Below are 19,267 nucleotides of genomic sequence, written 5' to 3' on the forward strand. Positions count from 1 at the left end.
GGTCCTAATTCCAAATGGTTGGAAAGTTGCACCTTTAAAGCGACCACTGAGGGCAGCAAGGAGCTATTGTTTACACTTCTCTTTCACCCAAAGTGAACGCCTCGTCTTGTTTCACCAAAGTAAGGGCACCATGACTCAATGAGACCTTCTGATAGCAGGGTTGATTGAGAAGGGCACCATGACTCAATGAGACCTTCTGATAGCAGGGTTGATTGAGAAGGGCACCATGACTCAATGAGACCTTCTGATGGCAACAGGGAACAGATGCGTAGACGGAGACTGACAGACGGACGGACATCTTACCCTCCCCGATGTTCTGTCCTCTGTTGAGATCTTTCTTCACTTTACGTTTGGTCCTCTTGCCTCGGCCCTTCCTGCCCCCGGCCCCCGACTCTGCCAGGACACCTTTCCACAGCTCATCAGCAGTCACTGCACACGCACACAGCAAGGAAGAGGATTATTAAAACTAGAGGATTTGGCAACTAATTCACTTCCACACCACACACACGGACACAAAAAGGGGACTTCTGAAGTGGGGAAAAAGTGGGAAATCTGGCAACTCTTCACATAATGTGATATTATGGTCGACTCTGCTGTCAAAGAACCCACAATGGTACACCGAAAAGAGGGCTGATTCGTCTGCATATCTGGCAACTTTCTATGGTTCCAAAGCTGTTGCATAAGAAAATACACAAAGGTGTACCAAAGGTACAAAAAAAGGAAGATTTTAGTGTGGAAATTATACCAAAGGTCAAGCTTAGGTCAAACGCCTGGAGACGTTACAGGTTCCTGGCCGTGACATCGGTGAACTCACTACCGTGGAGAGAACAAGACTACCAAGTCAGAATCTCCCTTTACACGATCTTCATTAACCCTTGTGTGGTGTTCTGGTGTGTGGGACCCGTTTTCAATACTAAGACTCATTGGCCTTGGCTCATTTTATGTGAAGAACATGTAAAATAACACAGATAGATATTTAAAAAAGTTTCACTGTGTTCCTTCACTGTCCGCCTCCCCGTCGTTTAATTTATATTTTTCAATAAACTTGATTTATTCCATTAATTCTAACTGATTATTATTATCACATCAGTGGCGATACCCAGCCCTAATCAGTAACGTCTACACGTAAAAGTGTTGTGTTGACTCATAGTTGAGGCGAGATCAAACGTTTCAAGAGGTCTCACTACAATGAAATGGCTACTATCATCTATGACTAACATCATCACACAAAGTCTTACCTTTCCAGTCATACCCAATTTATGAAATTTGATTAATTCTGCATACTGGGGTCCCTAGATTGCATAAATGTATGACTGGAAAAGTAAGACCCTTGTGGATCCAATGAGTCCAGCTGTGTTCATAGTAGCCATGTCATTGTAGTGAGACTAGGGATGTCCGATATTATCGGCCTACTGATATTATTGGCCGATATTGGCATTAAAATGTAATATCGGAAATGATCTGTATTCATATTTATTTAACCTTTATTTACCCAGGCAAGCAAGTAAGAACAAATTCTTATTTTATTTATTGTGAAAAGTATGCATAATGTTGTGTTTTTTGGGGGGGAAACCCAGCATATATCGGTATCGGTTGATATCGGTATCGGACATTAAGAGTTGGACAATATCGGTATATCGGATATCGGTAAAAAAGCCAATATCGAACATCCCTAAGTGAGACCATTTCTTGAAACTTTTGCTCTCACTCTAGAAAATGATCTATTGTGACCTCTAGGATAAACACAGCCTAATGAAACTAGAGGCCTAGGGCGTTCGGACGCTGTATGTCGGCTTTCCTAGGTATATTGATAATAAGGGGGGGGGGGCTGATTAGGGGGGGGGGGGGGGGGGGGGGGGGGGGGGGGGGGTCTGAGAGCGATTGCCATCCAATCGCTTATAAAATCTATTTTGTATATAAATATCCAAATGTCAAAGGTTACTTTTCACAGCAATACTTTTTCAAGTCTCAATTGAAGAAGAGCGAGCAAGAGCATAATTATGTATGTATTGTATTGTATTGCAAGTATTATGTATATATCTCGTAAACTACATTTATATTGATTCAAATACTGGAATGTATAATCCTGTGATTTATTGTGGATATTTACTGTTAATGCTTGTGTGTCTAGTTTTATGTCATGTCAAAAAAATTATAAAAAAATGTGTTCACAAAAAGTCTCAATTGGTCAAATGTGGTTTTATGTTGCACTAAATCTAATTATACAACAGGTAGGTCCGATCACGCATTATGATTGGTTGAGAGCGTTCTAAACCGTGAGTATATTCATGATACACTCAAGGTTAAATCACCATGAAAGGCATGAATATACCACTGTGCTGGCTTTAGAATGTTGTAGAAAGTGCCATTCATCAAACGGTAACTGTCAACATGACCTACTCCGCAGACAACATTACGTTTGATTTAACGTACCCATTAACCATAAATCAGTGGATAGTTATCCAACTCCCGGAACTGTCCAAGGTGCTGATCCCCCAAGGCGGTGATTACTTTCTCAGACTTTCGCTTGCATTAGCCTAATACGTCAATCGTTTGCGTTGCCAAGCTGGTTGATAGCCTACTCCATTTGAAATTCCATAGCAACGAGACATCTTTAGTCAAAATAATTCTATGCCAAGTTCACTGAAATCGATATAAAAGACCATAGTCTGTATTCATCCTATATTTTTCCCGACGGTGCAACTTGCTGTATAAAAGCAATAATACACTCAAACCCATGGGATGTCATGAATATTGCCACTCTGTGATGCCTACACGGGCGCATCACAGCCGTGGCAATATTCATGACATCCCCAGTGTATTATAAGTGTAACATATGGTATCAACCCAAAAGTTGCTGCAACAACCTTGAGACATAATTGGGCGGGAAAATATTATTATACAACCAAAACAGTGTTTATAACAGATTTATGACTAGAAAAGATTTACACAAAGTGCTGAGCTGCATCTCAAATGAATCTTCAGCTTCCCAGCTTTCATCTACCGTTGACCTGCTATCAATTACTGGTAGCGAGAGAACAGAACTCATTAATTATGAAGACATTGTTTTAGCCACTCAGCGGATTCAAGAGCCAAAATTAAGTGGATTGTAGTTAATTCTTTTAGAAAGGTAAATATAGGGACAGAGAAGAGGAGGGTGATGAGGAAGACTGAGATATAAAAAAGATACAGATGATGAGAGGAGGAGAGGAGAGAGAAGGAAAGAGAAGGAAAAGGGGAGGCAATAGAAGGAGGATAAGGAGATAAGGAAAGAAGAGGAAAGAGGAGGAAAGAGAAGGAGAGAGAAGGAAAGAGAAGAAGAGAGAAGGGAAGAGAATGAGAGAGGAGGAAAGAGAATGAGAGGGGAGGGAAGAGAAGGCGGGGAACATTAATTAAACCATGTCTCCTTCTCTCCTGTTCAGTCATTCTCTTATCTTGTCCCAATCCTGTGATTCTCCATCTTGCCTCAACCAAGTATCACATGCTTAAATGAAAGCATTGCTTATACAACAAACGGTCGCACACCATGGTCCCAACCGACGGGGCGTCCCATTCAAACGTCACCAATGCGACGTCTAGGGAGAGATGAACCCATCATCACTAAGCCCATCTTCACTGCTGTTCAGCACTTAGATGCAAGTAATCGCTCAATGGAGGAGAATGATGTCATCAAGTTAAACACTGCCAAGTTAAACACTGCCTTAACACTAGCACAGCCGACATGGGGTCAAATGACCCCTAGGCATTTTCAATAAATGTATCCTCGTCACTCGGTTGAGCTCCAGCTCTGTCACTCAGGGTGCTTTCTCACTAACCATTCGGGGTCGAATCACAGCCCGATCGCACCAAAATAGGGTGTGATCGTCCTACTGAGAACGCTCCCCCCCGTCCCCGGGGACACTGATTCGCTCCAAACCTGGACCGCTGGAAGAGGTGGTTCCGGGTGCGCGCCAGTGGGAGCAGGGGGCGTGGTGTGCAAGCTTGTACCAAAACACGGAAGAGGCTTGCTGTATCAACTTGCTGACACACACAACGTCATTACTGTAATGCTTTCATGCTTGCTTGAATTTTGGGCAGATAAAAACATACAGCAGCAACTGGACAATACCCACAAAAACTATATTCATGGGCAATTTGGCGAGTTCAGACCTCAACCAAACAAGCATGTTGAGCCTCACGGCTCAGTGGATGAAAACATGAAGCCACGTTACAAAGCACAAGACTTCCCTGGCTCGCATTAGGACTGGCAATTTTTTTGCCATTGCTAAGTCTATACATTGGTTTCTTGTTCGAATGCATTTATTTCTCTATAGACCACTGATGCCCAACCAGTCGGCCGTGATCGACCGGTAGATCAATGACATGCAATATAATTGCCGCGAGCAATGGGCTAATGTTAGCTGCTAACTAGTAATAAATAGGCTAAGCTAACGCTAGCTTAGCGTTAACCCTGGAAAACGCTCAAAGCGGACTCCACGACACCAGTTCCATTCGTGAGAAAAGGGGGTGGGTTATATTGACATGGCTTGACAACAGAAGTTCAAATATAACTTCATATTTATTGGTTATTTGTTTCTTTATATCAGCATCCAGTTTCCACCACCGTATGTTAAACTCTTCCTGTGTTGACGTTAGAGCGTGACATCATCGCCTACGGCGGCTTACACGCTCAAAACGCAAACCGTAAACAAACCCCGGAGCGCACCAAGACGGCAGTGTGTACGCAAACTAGAGGGGGGGAGTTTGCACCCAAGGACGGAGCGGAGCTGATTCGACCCCGAATGGCTAGTGAGAAAGCACCCTCAATGACTTTTCCTAAAAGTACCCATTTTATCTGGCACGGTTTCTGAAATTTCAAAATGACTTCAGGAAAATGTATTTAGAACGTTATTCCATCCACATAATGGGCCGTTGGAAGAGACGAAAGTCACAGCACTTTGCAAGCATCTAGCGCAGGGGTGGCCAACCCGTGGCTCGCGAGCCGCATGTGGCTATTTGCCCGTCAATGTGTGGCTCTTCCATCCAAAAAAAAATAATTATTTAACTTTTTTTTTTATGCCACTCAAACCTACATTTCATTGTGGTAAACCTCATATTTTTATATTCAGAGGTAATTATATAGTTTACACCGTTTATTTTTCTCATATAAGCTGTCGGGTCATCTGACCCGTTTCGGCCGGGGATCAGTGGCATTTTCTCCATGGCTGTGCTAGTGTTAAAGCAGACTACGCACTGCATACTTCATACAGCATACTCACTGTAGCACCCACTTTACCCACTTTAGACACTTTAACACACTTTATATTTATATTATTGGTAAAGAGATTTGCACTTCAACTCATACCTCATTGCACCTTACCCTAAGTTGTACCTTATCCCATTTCTGCATTGTACCAGTGGAGGCTGCTGACCAAATTTTTAGGTGAAGCACAAATTATTATATTATATTATATATTAAATTATATTTTTTAAACATCCCCAACGCTGTAACACCCCCATTCCTCCCATGTGTCAGGCTCCTCATTCGCTTCCATTCATTTTGGGGACCATGTTTAAATATCATACTTGTCATACTGAAGTATAAACAAACTATACTGCTGTGACGATTTAAATAACACAGACCATTCTGAGTCAATGGTATGCAAAACTGTACATTGGAATATCTAACATGTATTTAACACCTTCCTCTGCACGAGGCCACAGATGGGTTTTTATGTAACACAAGGACAATGAATGAATGAATGAATGAATGAATGAATGAATGAATGAATGAATGAGAGAGACCACGGCGGGTTTATATTAACACAACAGAACTGAATGAGAGAGAGAGACAGAGAGAGACCACGGCGGGTTTATATTAACACAACAGAACTGAATGAGAGAGTGTGTGTGTGTGTGTGTGTGTGTGTGTGTGTGTGTGTGTGTGTGTGTGTGTGTGTGTGTGTGTGTGTGTGTGTGTGTGTGTGTAATAACAAGTATACTTCACAGGTGTATTATGGTGCAGTGCAGGGTCCATGTGTGTGGCTTGTGTCCAATAACAATAGTCCATGTATCTTTTGTGTGTGCGTGTGTTTAAGACTGTGGTCTTTGATAATGAGAATGTTATAGTTCTTCGTTCTACACTGAATGAATGAATGAATGAATGAATGAATGAATGAATGAATGAATGAATGAATGAATGATGAATGAAAACTTTATTTAACAGATTGCAGAATGGGTACAATACAGTACGGCTCAATACACATGTTAAGGGGATGCAGACCAGAGAAAGACTTTCGTCTTGTTTACATCAATTCAGTGCCACATACACACAGTCCTCATATCCCTCCTAGTTACACACAGTCATCATTATCCCTCCCATACAATACGCACAACACAACAGACTAACTCGTCTTGCTCAATACTTGTTTAAGAGTTTTAAGAGACAGCACTGTAATCTCTCTCAACCAAAGCTCTGACACCTTGCTATCTGAAACACTGACACCATTATAATATCAACCTAATAATATCAACCTGATAATATTGAAACATTATCAATATAACGTTAGCTACCAACTTTAGCAGGGCTCCTAATAACACAAGATACATTTCACTATGAATTGAAAATGGGGGACCCTGATGTAAACAAGACGAAAGTCTTTATCTGGTCTACTGCATCTCCTTAATAATTATGTGTATTGAGCCGTACTGTATATTGTACCCATTCTGCAATCTGTTAAATAAAGTTTTCATTCATTCATGCCTTTTGAAAAGTGACATGGTCGATGTAGGAGTTATGATGCGGTTTAAATTCGGTTACAGTAAAGGTGCTCCCATAGTCCAGCAGACTGTACACAGAGCAGACTCCGCGGATGTCCGCGCGGCTCTGTGTACAGTCTGCTGGACTATGGGAGCGCCTTAACGTTACACAAACTGACATTCTAAAGCCAAGACACTTACCCATAAAGACGGTATCTCGATCGATCTCATCCATCGTTGAATAGTGCAGCTTCTCCATGTGACGAGTCCGACTCGAGCCGCGTGCATTAATCCCATGGGAAATGTAAACAATATAGCATCGCGAGCCAGCTTGTTGCATCAAATTGATGTTTGGCTTTTGTCTCCCGAGTGAAGTTAGAACTACTACACTTCGGCTGGTCCAGGCTAAGCACTGCAGGCTTTCGTTTGACAACAACTGAGATAAAAAAATATATATATATATCATCAAACAGCAGTCTTTTGTGATCTAATCCAATCGATCCTTCATTTGCGTGAGGATGCTGTCGAAATCCACTATTCTGTTGATGCGTGACACACGTTCCATTTTCGGGACTCCGACTCCAGACAGTCACCCAAGCGATTCACCCAAATAAAGTTTTCATTCATTCATTAATTTGCTGTCTCCTTATAACCGTCTGCTTTTACTCTTAGCTTTTCTTCATAGGAGAATGTGTGAAAAGATTCCTGTATGATCCGATCTACGATGTTTGGAGGAGCATCCATAATTCTTTGCAAAAATAATTTCCTATATTAGCCAGCTACAACAACAAGGAAGTTAGTTAGAACTACACTAGTCTTCAAGTTCAACTGAGATTTAAAAAAATATATATTTATATCATCCAAGTAAACGATGCAGTGCACAACAATAACTGAACAAGTGAATAAAGATATTAAAATATGAATGATTATATTAGGCAAATAAATGTTCTTCTTCAGGCAAACAGATGATGCAACACAACGTTGACTATAGTAGAACACTGACGCCAGTCCAGCTGCAGACTTCCTGGCACCACTTGCAGACAGTCTCTGATTGGATTTTGAAGGTTGTCAATCATTCAACCTCTGTGTAATATTGGATGTCAAGGCTGTCAATCAATCAATCCTCCATTCAGTGGCAAGAGTTTAACTGCACAGACCGTGCTTAGATGAAATTAATAGCCTATTTTGATTCGCTGTTATATATTATTTATTTAACAAAGGGTCACACCTGTGAAGTATTCTTCACGAATAATTAAGGCAATACTGCAGTGCAGGCATGCTCAGAGCTGTCAATTTTGGCCATTTAAAAAAAAAAAAAAATGCACTGGCATTTTTTTACAGAGGAAAACATATATATATAAAAAAAAAAAAAAAAAAATATATATATATATATTTCTTTTTTTTATATAGGTATATGTAAATTAATAATAATTATGAATTATGAGTGAATTTGTGTTTCACGTGTTGTCATAGAGAAACCTCCACTGCATTGTACTTTATATTGTATTGTAACTGTTACTAATTTGTTTTTCTACTCTGTATTGTATATATGTATATTGAACACTTTTGTTTTGAACACTTGTTTACACTTGTTACGTACTTTTGACTTCTATTTTTTACTTATCTATTTAATTTTTATCTAGCACACTCAGGAGCAGAACAGGAAAAAGCATTTCATATAAAAGTATTCTGTATTTTTGTATGACAACTAATAAAGAAACTTGAAACATACTGCATACTACATACAGCATACTACATACTGCATACTACATACAGCATATTTCATACTACAGTACACACTGCATACGTCCTCCTTCATATTACATACAGCACACTGCATACTTACACTTGTTGAAGAAGCTTCCCTGCCTGGCCTGCTGCCATGACAACAGGCTAACAGGGGCCAGGGGAGCAGGTGGGTTCCTCTGGAGAGAGACTGTAGAGGCTCCACCAGCCCAGTGGGAGAACTGGAGAGCGGCCCCTAGAGGACGGAGTGGCGCTGCACCTAAGATACACAAATGCACACAACACAGTGAATGAATGAATGAATGAAAACTTTATTAACAGATTGCAGAATGGGTACAATACAGTACGGCTCAATACATACAATTGTTAAGGGGATGCAGACCAGAGAAAGATGTTTGTCTTGTTTACATCAGGCCGGGTCCCCCATTTTCAATTCATAGTGACATTTATGACATACACAACATACATGACATCATGACATTTATGGCATAGGGACTAGGGGTGGGACGATACATCGATCCAGATCGATACATCGATGTAATTATCAACAATCGAATCGGATCGATGCGATGTAATAAGATCGATTCATATCGATACTCTTATTATTTTGAAAATCCTGTGGCGAGTCTCATATCCGCCCAAGAACAACAGCAGTAGCTCCGTGTGTGTAGATGTTACAGCATAGCATTCTCCCTTTCTGTGTGTGTGTGTGTGCGCGCGTCTTTGGAAAGACCAGATGAGGTCAGAGGAGTTTGATGTTTAAATGTTATTTAAACATAAACAATATAATACATAATAAATGTAGGCCTATACATGATCATGCAACATCAACAAATTGTTGTAGGAACGGTTTGGGAGAGGGAGGTTGTGAGTTTTGAGTTCCAAAAAATGTAGCTTAAAGTTTAAAGCTCAATATATAAAAACGTGGCACTTTACAGTGAACAGGAGGTCTATTTGTATTAAAAACAATAGATTGATTTTCCTTTAAATGTCTGGAAGAGCTCAAAAATACAAATGTCAAATGATATTTTCATTACCTTTTTTTTGTTGATCTAAATGTTACTGATTGTGTTAAATGGGCATATGATATCATCTCATATCGATCGCAGGCACCTGAATCTAATCGTATCGTATTGTATCGTGAGAGACTTTGTGATATCGGCAAATATCGTATCGTTGTCCAAAGAATCGATATCGTATCGTATCATGATGAAACTGGTGATTCCCACCCCTAATAGGGACATACATGACATACAGGTACATAGTACTGTTACATTTGTGACATATACGATATGCAAATATACAGTACTGTTACCCATAGATCCTAACAGAGAATATATACATACAGTGGGGAGGAGACTGTACATTAGGAGGGGGTGGGTGGGGGTGGGAGAAAATCTATACATACGGTGGGGAGGAGACGTCTATTAGGAGGGGGTGGGTGGGGAGGGTTTGGACATTTACATGACACGCAGGCACAGACAAATACACCACAGAGACACACAAACAGACATGTGTTTCAAAGCAGACGAAAACAAAGCGAATAAAAATGCAACATGTTGGCTCTAGTCCCAGTGGTATAGTAGTGGTAGCTGATGGTAGCTGATTAGTACTGTAGGTAATGGTATACATAGGCCATTGGTAATTAGGTGTTGGGTACTGCCTACTTCATATGCCCATGATTCAAAACCCTACCCACATTCAAAACCGCTCTTAAAGAGCACCTACGGGAGGCTGCAATTCGAAACTGGCCACCGTAAAGGTCCAACCCCCCCCCCCCCCCCCAATAGACAGTCTCCTCCCCACCATATGTATATATTTTCTCCCGGGGCGGCTACGTGGCGTAGTGGGCAAGGCGCTCACCACGAATGCGGAGACGCTGGGCCCAGCGCTCCACATTGCTTTCAGTTTAGCTGGTCGTTCATACTAATACACATTGGCCGTATTAGGGGGTGGGAAACTGATGGGTGGGATCGGGCGTTGTGGACAGCGACTCCTACAGGTCGGTTGGTGCGCCTGCGCAGTAGAATCAGGAAGTGTCGGGGGCAGCGTGAGCCTCCCACGCGTTACTCCTCGCCACTGAGAGATCGAGCTGCGCAGGTGAAAAGATGCGACTGCTGTTACCTCAAGTACCGGAGGGGACTTGTGCTATGTATGACTTAGTCCACATTGCAGCCGGCTTGTGGGAGGCAAGAAACAGCGTTCGTGACAGGGGAGGGTTGAATTGGATGATACGAAATTGGGATGGGAGAAAAATATAGAAAATGGGAGAAAAAGTGGATAAAAATTTTTTTATATATTTTCTCCCCACCGTATGTATATTTCTCTCCCACCCACCTACCCCCTCCTACAGTCTCCTCCCCACCGTATGTATATATTCTCTGTTAGGATCTATGGGTAACAGTACTGTATATTTGCATATCATATATGTCACAAATGTAACAGTACTATATACCTGTATGTCATGTATGTCCCTATGTCATAAATGTCATGATATCATGTATGTGTGCATGTCATAAATGTCGCTATGAATTGAAAATGGGGGACCCTGGGGGAGCTCCCGTAGCTCACCGCATATCTCGGCGCCATTTCTGCGTCGGGGAAAACCGTGCTCATCACGGATCTGGGGGACACGAGTTCGATTCCCGGACCCGCCGTCATTTCTCAGAATGTCTTCCCCTGCTCTACATCCCATTTCAACCTGTCTCTGTCGATCATGCTTGACCAGAAAAGCGATAAACGCTAAAAAATAAAGTTTTAAAAAAAAGAAAATGGGGGACCCTGATGTAAACAAGACGAAAGTCTTTCTCTGGTCTGCATCCCCTTAACAATTGTATGTATTGAGCCGTACTGTATTGTACCCATTCTACAATCTGTTAAATAACATTTTCAATCAATCAATCAATTGGTACTGTAGGTAATGGTTAGTATACATGGCCATTGGTAATTAGGTTATTGATTGGTTGATTGAAAACTTTATTAACAGATTGCAGAATGGGTACAATACAGTACAGCTCAATATGCAGACCACAGAAAGACTTTCGTCTTGTTTACATCAGGCCGGGTCCCCCATTTTCAATTCATCCGGTGTTGGGTACTGCCTGATTGATTGATTGATTGAAAAGTTTATTAACAGATTGCAGAATGGGTACAGTACAGTACAGCTCAATACATACAATTGTTAAGGGGATGCAGACCAGAGAAAGACTTTCGTCTTGTTTACATCAGGGTCCCCCATTTTCAATTCATCATAACATATATGATATACATGACATACAGATAGACAGTACTGCTACATCTATACATTTATGACATATCAGATTTGCAAATACAGTACTGTTTGTGATACAAAAGTGTCCAGAAAAGGAGTGTATATACATTTGGCATAGAAACTGTACATTGGAGGAGGTTGGTTGGGTGGGGTGGGGTTGGGTGGGTTGGGTGAGGGCTGTACATTGGAGGTGGGGGGGGGGGGGGGTTGGGAAGGGGACACACACACATTTTCCTACTTCATTATGCCCCTGATAAGGGCTTGGGTTAGCCCTAGGATGGTTGGTATTCCATACTTTACATGTATTCCATATACAGCCATATAATTGGTTGGGGGGATTTCACAAACATAGAAAAAGCCCTTGGAAATTGGTTTCTCGTGTGAGAACGCCACACACTAGAACAGAAATTAAAGGTAGCAGCCGCTTCAAACATTGATAATCTGCTGTAACATGCAGCTCCTCCAGTACAACATTATTATTATAAATAACTATGAAACACAAACAACGTGTACATGTCCATCATCACACTTAAGATGCTCATCGTGACAGTCCTGCAACGAGTTACTAGTAATCCCTGTTATTTTATGTCTCTTTCTGGGGAACGGACGCCGTTTCTTACATATGTACAGTAAACATACTTATATGTGATTAATATTATGTGATTATAATGCATGCCATAGTGTTAAAGAAAGAATATAGTTCACCTCCGAGCGCGACGCGGAGGGCACAGCACAGCCGTATGGACGCGGCCATCTTGGAATGATCACAGGTCCTTCGATCACAACAAGCCGTCAGAAATATGCCTGTTCACAAATCAGAAACGTCGAATGAATGATGCCAACATATAAAACTAGGTGAATGAAATAGAATGGGATAGAACAGTAATGCAATATAATCAATACATGTGTTAAAATAATTGACTCTATAATAATATATATATTATATATATTATATATTATATATATATATATATATATATATATATATATATATATATATATATATATATATATATATATATATATATATATATTATATATATTATTATCTCCCACCCACCCACCCCCTCCTAATGTACAGTCCCCTCCCCATCATATTTAATATAGATACTCTGTCAGGATCTATGTTACAAGAGAATGGGATTGTTATATAAACCCCCCCACAATGGTGTGTGTGTTGGTACGGTCCAGCAGGGACCAGGATGTAAGGTACGCTGTTGTGTTATGGGTTGGGATTCAATACAGATGCACAGTGGATACGCTCTAGTCTCCTGTCTCGTTATTTAACACAAACATGGTGTCAGAAGTGGCTATAATTACGTGAGTAATTATACGGATATGGTGCGCTACGGCACAGGAAATCGAGGAAAAGGAGAAGTCGGGGAGTGAAGCAGTGAGCGTTTGCGGCGAGCTAAGCTACAAACAAAAACACAGCATCACCATGGCAACAGCAATACCGCCACCAGATGAGATGAAGATGAGCGGCGATCTCGCAAGTAACTGGGATAATTTCCGATCGGAATTTGAGGACTACATACTGGCAGCGGGATTGAAGGACAAGGTAAAAGAAGTGCAAGCAGCAATCTTGCGACGCGTGATGGGCAGTGAATGTCGCCATATATACAGACATAATTTAGGACTTACGGCGGACCAGGAGAAGGACGTGGCCGTCATCATTCCTGCTTTAGAGGCATATTTTAAGCCAACAAGGAACATTATTTTTGAAAGATATGTGTTTGGGAAATGCAATCAAGATGAAGGGGAACCCATAGATTCATTCATAACAAGGCTGAAGGAGAAGGCGTCTTCTTGTGATTATGGGCAACTCAGAGAGCAGTTGATAAGAGACAAAGTAGTGCTGGGGGTGTGTGATGAGAGTGTGCGCCGTCGTCTACTCAGAGAGAAAGATCTTACACTGGAATCAGCCATTGAGATATGCCGGGCTGCAGAAATGACTGATATTAGAATAAAGGCAATGACACAGGATAGACATCAGACATCAGCAATGATACCAGAGACTGTACATGCGTCAGATGGCCGGCGGCCACGAGTTCTACCCAGGCAGGAACGATCTGACAGGTCTCAATATCAACCTAGGCAGGAACGCTCTGACAGGTCGCAATATCAACCTAGGCAGGAACGTTCTGACAGGTCGCAATATCCACCTAGGCAGGAACGTTCTGACAGGCCTCAATATTACGCGCCAGGCGCGAATTCAAGCGCTGCGTGTAGGTTCTGCGGCACTGCGCACAGGCGCGGACGGGAACAGTGCCCAGCCTATGGCAAGACCTGCCGCATTTGCGCAAAACTCAATCACTTTGCTGTAGTATGCATGCAGAGAGGCCAGGCCACCCGACAGCTACATACAGCAGACATTGACACTGAATACCTTGAGAATATGTACAGTGGGGAGGCAGAGGCTCACATATACACGGTAGAGAGCATAGGGGCAGTTCAGGGAGGTGGAAAAAAATGGTTTGCAAATTTAAAGATTAACGGAGGGTTGCAGAGGTGCCAGTTAGATTCAGGGGCAACCTGTGATGTGATGAGCATAAAAGACATGAGGAGGCTGGGCCCTGGAGCAAGGCTATTGCCCAGCCAAACAAGGTTGGTGCTGTATTCAGGTCAATCAATTCCCTCATTTGGCTTATTCAAAACCGAGTGTGTAGTGAGAGGGAAGACACACAAGCTGACCTTCGAGGTAGTAAGAAGCAGTCAGAGACCCCTTTTGTCAGGTGAAACCAGTGAGCGCCTAGGCTTAATGCGCTTCACCATCCCTGAGGAGCTGTTGATGGTAGGACATAGCAGCTCAGTCCCACTAACCAGGCAGCAGCTTGTCGGTACGTACAATGAGGTTTTCAACGCCCCTGTGGAATCAGTCCCAGGTGAAGTTCATTTTGAGTTGGACAGTAATGTAGCCCCAGTGCAAGCTGCTCCACGTAATGTTCCAGTGGCACTTAGGGAGGCAGTGAAGGCACAATTAGATAAATATGAGAAAGATGGCCACTTGGTTTCAGTGTCGGAGCCAACAGAATGGATCAGCAATATGGTGATTGTCAGACGGCCAGAGAAGCCGATCAGGATATGTATAGACCCAAAGTCATTAAATGTGGCTTTAAGGAGATCTCACTACTTAATGCCGACGCTGGAGGATGTCCTATACAAGCTGCCCAGGGCTCGCATTTTCACTCTTGTGGATGCACGGGATGCTTTCCTACAGTGCAGGCTAGACGAGGAAAGTAGTTACACCACCACATTTTGGACACCTTGGGGCAGGAAGCGTTGGTTAAAGCTGCCATTTGGGGTGTCTGTGGCCCCAGAGATATACCAGCGAAAGCAGCATGAGCTTTTAGCAGGGCTCAGTGGAGTAGAGCCCATCGCAGACGATATACTGGTAGTGGGCTGTGGGGAGACAGAAGAGGAGGCTATACAGGACCATGACACTAAACTGATAGCACTCATGGAGAGGTGCAGAGAGGTTAGGTTGAGGCTAAGTTTGAAGAAACTGCAGTTCAGGCTCAGAGAAGTCAAGTTTCATGGACACATCCTGTCAGCAGAGGGGCTCAGGGCAGACCCAGAGAAGGTCAGGGCGGTCCAAGACATGCCACACCCCACGGACGCCAAGGCGGTGCAGCGGTTTATTGGGTTTGTGACATACCTCGCAAGGTTCATGCCCCGCCTCTCTGAGATATGCGAGCCACTGAGGAGGCTGTTGGACAAGGCCGTCCCATGGCACTGGCTTCCCAAACATGGTGCGGCGATCGAGGAGATCAAGCGTCTGATCACAGTGGCCCCGATCCTGAAATATTACGACGTGACCAAGCCGGTCACCATCCAGAGTGATGCAAGTCAGAAAGGACTTGGCTGCTGTCTGTTCCAGGAGGGTCAGCCAGTAGGGTACGCATCGCGGGCACTGACTCAGACAGAACAGAACTATGCACAGATTGAGAAGGAGTGTCTGAGTATTGTGTTTGCGTGCCAACGCTTTCACTATTATCTGTATGCACAGGGGGAGATTGTGGCGGAAACGGACCACAAGCCACTCATTTCGATATTCAACAAACCCCTCCTCACTGCACCCAAACGGCTCCAGAGCATGCTGCTCACGCTGCAGAACTACAACCTCAAGGTCACATACAAGCCAGGCCCGGACATGCACATCAGTGACACATTGAGCAGGGCCACGGCTCCACCACAGAGGACTGACACGGGATACATGAAACACACAGTCTGCAACCTGCAGAGGGCACAAGAGGACACTGAACAGATTAATCAGGCTGATTATCTGAATGTCACCAGCCAGCGGTTGAATCAGATCAGGCAACACACTGGGGGAGATGAAACCCTTCAGTTGCTCAAAGCGGCAGTGCTCCAGGGATGGCCAGATCACCGGGAGGAGACTCCCCTGGCGATCAGAGAGTATTGGTCAATCAGGGACGAGATCAGCGCACAAGATGGGGTGCTCTTCAAAAGTCAGCGAGTCATAGTGCCGAAAACGTTACGGGCAGAAATGTTGAAACGCATACACGCCAGCCATGTAGGGGGAGATGCCTGCTACAGACAGGCCAAAGACACACTGTACTGGCCCAACATGCAGGGTGAAATCAAGGATTATGTGAGCCAGTGTTCAGCGTGTAATGAATATTCTCATGAGCAGCAGCGGGAGACAATGATGTCGCATGCACTCCCAACACGGCCATGGCAGATTGTCAGTATGGATTTGTTCAGACAAGCGGGCAAGGACTTCCTACTCATGGTTGATCATTATTCAGATTTCTGGGAAATAGAGCTACTCCCTGACCTCTCAGCAGACACCGCGGTGTTAAGGTGTAAGGCCCAGTTTGCACGCCACGGGCAGCCTGACCGGGTGGTAACAGACTGTGGATCTCAGTTTGACTGTGAGAAATTTAGAACGTTTGCAAAAGAATGGGATTTCGACCATGTCATGTCCTCGCCCAGGCACCCAAGGTCTAATGGAAAGGCTGAATCGGCGGTGAAAGTTGTGAAAAACCTGTGCAAGAAAGCAGCTAGTGCAGGTAACGACCCATGGTTGGCAATCTTGCAGTGGAGGAACACGCCCACAGAGGGCATGCTCAGCAGCCCAGCGCAGAGACTGATGTCCCGGAGACTGAAGACCCCACTTCCGGTCGCTGACTCGCTCCTGGGCCCCAGCGTGGTCACGGGGGTTCCTGAGAAGCTGCGGGTTAAGCATCAAACGGCCAAGCTGGGTTACGACAAGTCGGCCAGAGATCTGCCCGAGTTGTGTGTCGGCCAGGACATAAGAATGAAGCCCCTGCCTGGAGACAGGACGGGCAAGTGGAGGAGAGGAGTGTGCCTGCAACCGGTGGCCCCCAGATCGTACTTGGTGGATGTCGAGGGGACATTCTACCGGCGGAATCGGGTGGACCTGCGACCAGCGGAGGGGGATGTGACTGGACGCCGCCCGGAGCAACACAGAGTGCAGCACAGCGGCCCACCTGAGGAGCCACACAGCAGTCCGCCCAGCAGAGGGATGGACAGTAACACGGGCAATGACACTATCACCCAGGAAGTCAGGCCATTCAGGCGGAGCGACCTGTACCAGCCTGTGGTGGACCCTCCACCGGCGCCAGAGTACAGGACGGCCAGTGGTAGGCTGGTGAGAGTGCCACAAAGACTGGACTTATAGAGACTGGTTCATGGGTATGGTATGGTATGGTGTAAAAAAAAAAAAAAAAAAAAAAAAATGGGAAAAATGCACAGAACAGATGGTTAGGGTTTTAAATAAGGACGTTTATGGGGTTTCTTGTAATAATAATAATGTGCACTAAGGGATGCTGTAACTATTGTTATCTGAAAAAAAGGAGATGTTACAAGAGAATGGGATTGTTATATAAACCCCCCCACAATGGTGTGTGTGTTGGTACGGTCCAGCAGGGACCAGGATGTAAGGTACGCTGTTGTGTTATGGGTTGGGATTCAATACAGATGCACAGTGGATACGCTCTAGTCTCCTGTCTCGTTATTTAACACAAACAATCTATGGGTAACAGTACTGTATATTTGAATACCGTTTATGTCACAAATGTCATCGGTGACATTTAATCCCTGTGTTGTGTTAATTACAGCTCCATGAAATGATGTTGATGAAAAAACCTTTGTTTTATAAAGATTGCTACCTGTAATTAACACAACATAAGGATTAAACGTCCCCGATGGCATCACTGGTGGTCATATTCAAACTAATTTACTCTCAATAACTGTCAAATTAAATGAATGTGTGCAAAACTATTAAGACATTATGTGCAAAATAAATCATCATTGTTTTTTGGCGAAGTTTCCCTTTAAACAAAATTTCAACAGGATAAACACCCCCGAGTCCTGGACTGATTTTCAGGACTCGTGACTCGACTTGGATTTGAGCACTGATGACTCAGACTTGGACTTGGACTCGAGCATTGACTGCATTCAGACTCGGAAGGTGCAGACGAGGACTCGGACTAGGCCCTAATAATTTGGCATAAGATATTGATGGCTATATTAATACTGTAACATTATTTAATTTTGTGCAAGGGCAGACACATGCGTTCCACCTACTGCACATGCAGATTCACATCGATACCCTCATGTTCAGTACTTAAGATGCCTAAAGAGACGCCACGAATCGTGCGCTTTGCTTACACAGATTTTACATCAAATTTGTATATATTGCATACAACTTACAATAAAATTGTTCAACTGTGCAATACCAATAATACATGCATACATACAATAATATTCCATTTTATAGACAATAAAAGAATAAAAAGGAATAACACATATTAGAAACCCTTTGGTCACTACTGCAGCTTCTGCTACTTATGATCCACCTCTTTCTTTTGTGGTAAATTCCCAAACATAGATCTCATGATCAAACTAATGTGTAGAAACAATTGGCCCTTAATTATAGTTCATATTGTGTCACCAAGACCTTGTGGTCACTCCAGGAGGGCATTTGCATATAGTGGCAGCTGGGGTAATACTTACTTCCCCTTAGGGGGTGTGTAAGAACAAAGGGCAGGAAATTCTAGAGAAACAGGTCTCCTTTTAGGAGACATCAAAGGGCCAACTGGTCTGCCAAAGACAATGATTAGGTCACATATTGATGGCTACATGTGACCATCAAAGGTCTGATTACACACACACATAGACTCACACACACACACATTCAGACACACACACACACACACACAGACACACACAAACACACACATAGACTCACACACACACACATTCAGACACACACACACACACACAGACACACACACACACACACACACATAGACACACACACACACACACACAGACACATAGACACACACAGACACAAATAGACACACATACATATATATATATATATATACACACACCCAGATCAGAGATATGAGCATTTTGTACTGATCTGAACTACAGTTTGCAGAAATTCAATGTCTACAATTAGTTAATGTGTCTGTGCTGTTTCCAAATTATGTTCAATTTGATTAATTGATGGTT

General features: G+C 43.3%; 1 protein-coding gene across 1 annotated transcript in view; it reads right to left on the reverse strand.

The window, feature by feature from the left end:
- The window catches only part of mrps5 (mitochondrial ribosomal protein S5), a 119,033-nt gene extending 106,518 nt beyond the window's left edge, over positions 1–12,515 (reverse strand). Inside the window, exons 1-3 of the mRNA XM_084321064.1 lie at positions 12,461–12,515; positions 8,585–8,743; positions 304–429 (exon numbers count right to left, since the gene is read on the reverse strand). Coding sequence (XP_084177190.1) covers positions 304–429; positions 8,585–8,743; positions 12,461–12,509 — 334 coding nt within the window. The 5' untranslated portion in view covers positions 12,510–12,515. The remainder of the gene's footprint in view (positions 1–303; positions 430–8,584; positions 8,744–12,460) is intronic.
- Between the last annotated feature and the right edge of the window lie 6,752 nt (positions 12,516–19,267).

This window comes from Notolepis coatsorum (assembly GCF_963971535.1).
Source record: "Notolepis coatsorum genome assembly, chromosome: 9".
Taxonomy (NCBI): Eukaryota; Metazoa; Chordata; class Actinopteri; order Aulopiformes; family Paralepididae; genus Notolepis; species Notolepis coatsorum.